This window comes from Nanorana parkeri, unplaced genomic scaffold (genome assembly GCF_000935625.1).
Source record: "Nanorana parkeri isolate BGI_ZX_2015 unplaced genomic scaffold, ASM93562v1 scaffold475, whole genome shotgun sequence".
Classification (NCBI taxonomy): domain Eukaryota; kingdom Metazoa; phylum Chordata; class Amphibia; order Anura; family Dicroglossidae; genus Nanorana; species Nanorana parkeri.
In genome coordinates, this window is record NW_017306743.1 from 213,060 (window position 1) to 216,275 (window position 3,216).

The following is a 3,216-nucleotide window of genomic DNA, read 5'->3' on the forward strand; positions in this document are numbered from 1 at the left end:
GTGGTGCAGGAGGGGGCGTGGTGGACCATTGAAGTGAAGGCACCATAGCCACGCCCTCCAGCCGCAATGCAATCAGCCGCATAGCACATTATGCCTGTGGTCCGGTCAAAATGGTGCTTGCAGCATTTTGATCGGACACCCAACATGTATAGCGCAACCGTTTTCGTATGTAGGCGCACCAGACATGTTTATGTGAGGTGCTCATTGGGGCAAGGGACTAACTTTTCTCTATTTTTACATTTAAGCTTTTTTTAAACTTTAATTACCATCACATAGAAGGGCTTACAAGCCCCCGATGTGATAGCATATTGGTGGTGACTGGTACTCTTTAACCAGTTGACATCCGCGGTGTTAAACCCCCTTCCCATCCAGGCCATTTTTCAGTATTCAGTGCTGCGGTACTTTGACTGACATTTATTCCGTCATGCAGCGCTGTACTGAAATGAATTTTATACCCTTTTTTGGGGACAGATAGAGCTTTCTTTTGGTGGTATTTATTCACCACTGGGGGTTTTATTGTTTTACTATATTAAAAAGGAAAAATTACCGAAATTTAAAAAAAAAAGTTTCCCCTATATTAAAATGATAAAACATTTATTACCCAATTTTTTGGTAAAATATAAAAGACGGGGACAAGTGGTTAAGTGATACCTTTCAACTTTAAGGTATTGAAGTGCAGATCAAACATAAATAGCTTATTGCTCGGCTTCAGGAGCCCAGTCATGACTGCTCAGGGACCAGAAGTGATGCAATACGAGTCGCTCCCTGCTCCATAGAAGAGAGGCGATCGGTGAACAAATGTTGCCCACTCTCCCCAGCTTCCTGCTGACACCAGAGATGCCAGTCCCACAGGAGGGGCAGCGGAGCCCGGGAAACACGACGGGGTTTCGGCCACTTTACCGGCCTGTAGAAACTCGAGCCAAGACTTGAGGCCAAATAAAAGTCAAGAACCTCCACTGAATAAACTGAAGCTGGGTTCACTTTGAATACCATATCATGTGTAGAGGGAACAGGAATTTGCTTTTCACATAATTTGAGTTAACCTTCACTGAATTTAATGAAGATTCTCAGCTTCTAGTTAAAATCGGCCTCAACGGGTTTTGAATAAGACTGGGAAAGGATGAGATGGAGTTTTTGTAACCCGGATTCGAGTACTATACAAAAATGCCTAGCGAGGCTTCTAAAAAGGGCAGAGAGATGCCTGCCAGCCATACAATCAAGCCTCCCTGCCTGCAAGAAAAGGATCGTCAGGTTTTGAGAACTTTCATAAAGTCTGATGCGCAGACAAATGTGGGGCAAATGCCAGTGCTGGACAAGCCAAAAGAATACTTAAGACGGAAACAGCTGGTATGAATAAAATGCCCAAGATAAGGATGCCTAATAAATTGGCGGTTATAAACTATGGGATTAACAGCTTTCAACAGTGCCATATGCAGCAAGTGCAGGACTAGACTACAGCTGTTTGAATGAACACACAATTGGGGTTATATTTAACAGTACTCATTACCATAAAAGCTTGAATTTAATAAAGGGAACGCACCCCACCTGCCTAGGTTTAAGTCCACACCTGGGCGTTTTGTAGCGCGTTCCTACGCTCTGCAAAATGCTCAAACACCGAAAACCCATTATTTCCTATGGGAATGGTTCACACCAGGGCGTATTACAGGCCGTATGAACGCGCTACAAAACGCCCAAAGTACAGGAGCTTCTTTGGGGGCGTATTTGCCGCGTGTATCCATTGGGATACAGCCAGGTAGCCTTCGGAAACGCGCGTTTGTCGCGAGTTTTTTTTTACCGCGAATTGCTGTAAAAATGCGCGTATTTGATACGCCTAGGTGTGAACCCAGCCTTAGCTAGGTTCTGCTCTATGTACCACTCACCTTTTATTGGTAATCAGGTGCTCTGGTTTACAAGTTTGATAATAGGGCAAGTCAGGAAGCTGCAAGGTACATAAGTTAAAGTAGCCCCATACAACCCACATGAGGGAATTTTGGAAATCTAATTTAGGATCAAAAGCAAACTCCGATAAAGGTCAATCAAATAAGCTCCTAAATAGGAGTGTTTCCCGACTGCATTAACAGCTCGCTCATGAATTTCACTTGACTGCGGCAACATTGTTCAGATGCGACTTCATACCTGCCGTGAAGATTTCAAAGTAGGTGGTCTTATTAGCAATGTTTCCAGAGGGTTCAAGTCCAGGTCCCTGTGCGGTGACTTTACTGGCATCCCCTTGAGATTTGTCTACGCTCACTTCAAAGGGGCTCTTGGCAATGTTTTGGCCAGCAAACAGGACCGTGACCTGAAGGAAAATGTTAAAGATTAGGTTTACAAGTCAGCCTCATAATGCACTAGATATGATTATACTGGCTTCATATAGTGCCAACAGTTGTGCAGCGCTTTACAATATACAATCACAATTAAAGACAAGATGGTAAGGAGGGCCCTGAGGGCTTACAATCTAAAAGGATTAGATGTGAGCTAGAAGAATTTTATGACATTTGCCACCTGGTGACAGGGTTCAGGTATAACAATGGTACAATGCAATCATCAATGCAGCTCTAAAGCTAGTTTTAAACTTCTATATTAAAAAAATAAAAAAGCAATGACCCAACTGCTTAAAAGTATATCTGGCCGTCAAGATTACTAGCGGGTGGTTAGTATCGTCGTTGGGCCCATTGGGTTTCCCTGGGCCTGGCGCAGATATGCCACGATCGGCATCAACCTTCATAGCCCCTTGGATTTCCTACTGTTATGTATACACGGGTGCCCGAGTGCCTCGTCTATGTATCCCACATTGGGCTTGTGATAGTCGCATTGCTGTTGGGTCACTTAATGAATATCCGACTGTACCGTTGCATGCACTGCATTTTATTTTGCCCTATGCTTTGTTCTTTGACTTTTATTCTGTATTATGGAAAAACTTAAATTTAAAAAAAAAAAAAGTATCTGGGAAAAACATGCAGTGATCTCCGCAACACATGCATACTTCCCCAAGCTGTGTGTTCTTAATGTAATGTACAGAAGTATGCCGGTTGAACCTTCCAAATGTCCAGTGAGCTCCTAACTTCCTGCTGGCAATGACATTCCAAGCATTGTCAGACCTGCTCAGTTTGCTTTTCTGGAATACAGAGCCCCTCCCCTTAGGTCATGGCAAAGAGGGAGTGTTCGGTTGTCCAGAAGGAAAGCTGGGCAGGGCTGGAAAAAAAAAAAAAAAAA

General features: G+C 43.6%; 1 protein-coding gene across 4 annotated transcripts in view; it reads right to left on the reverse strand.

Moving 5' to 3' along the window:
* Positions 1-3,216, reverse strand: part of FLNA (filamin A) — a 90,006-nt gene that overhangs the window by 44,881 nt on the left and 41,909 nt on the right. For all 4 annotated transcript variants that reach the window (XM_018560709.1, XM_018560708.1, XM_018560707.1 and 1 more), the window contains exon 7: positions 2,137-2,299. In XM_018560709.1, coding sequence (XP_018416211.1) covers positions 2,137-2,299 — 163 coding nt within the window. The remainder of the gene's footprint in view (positions 1-2,136; positions 2,300-3,216) is intronic.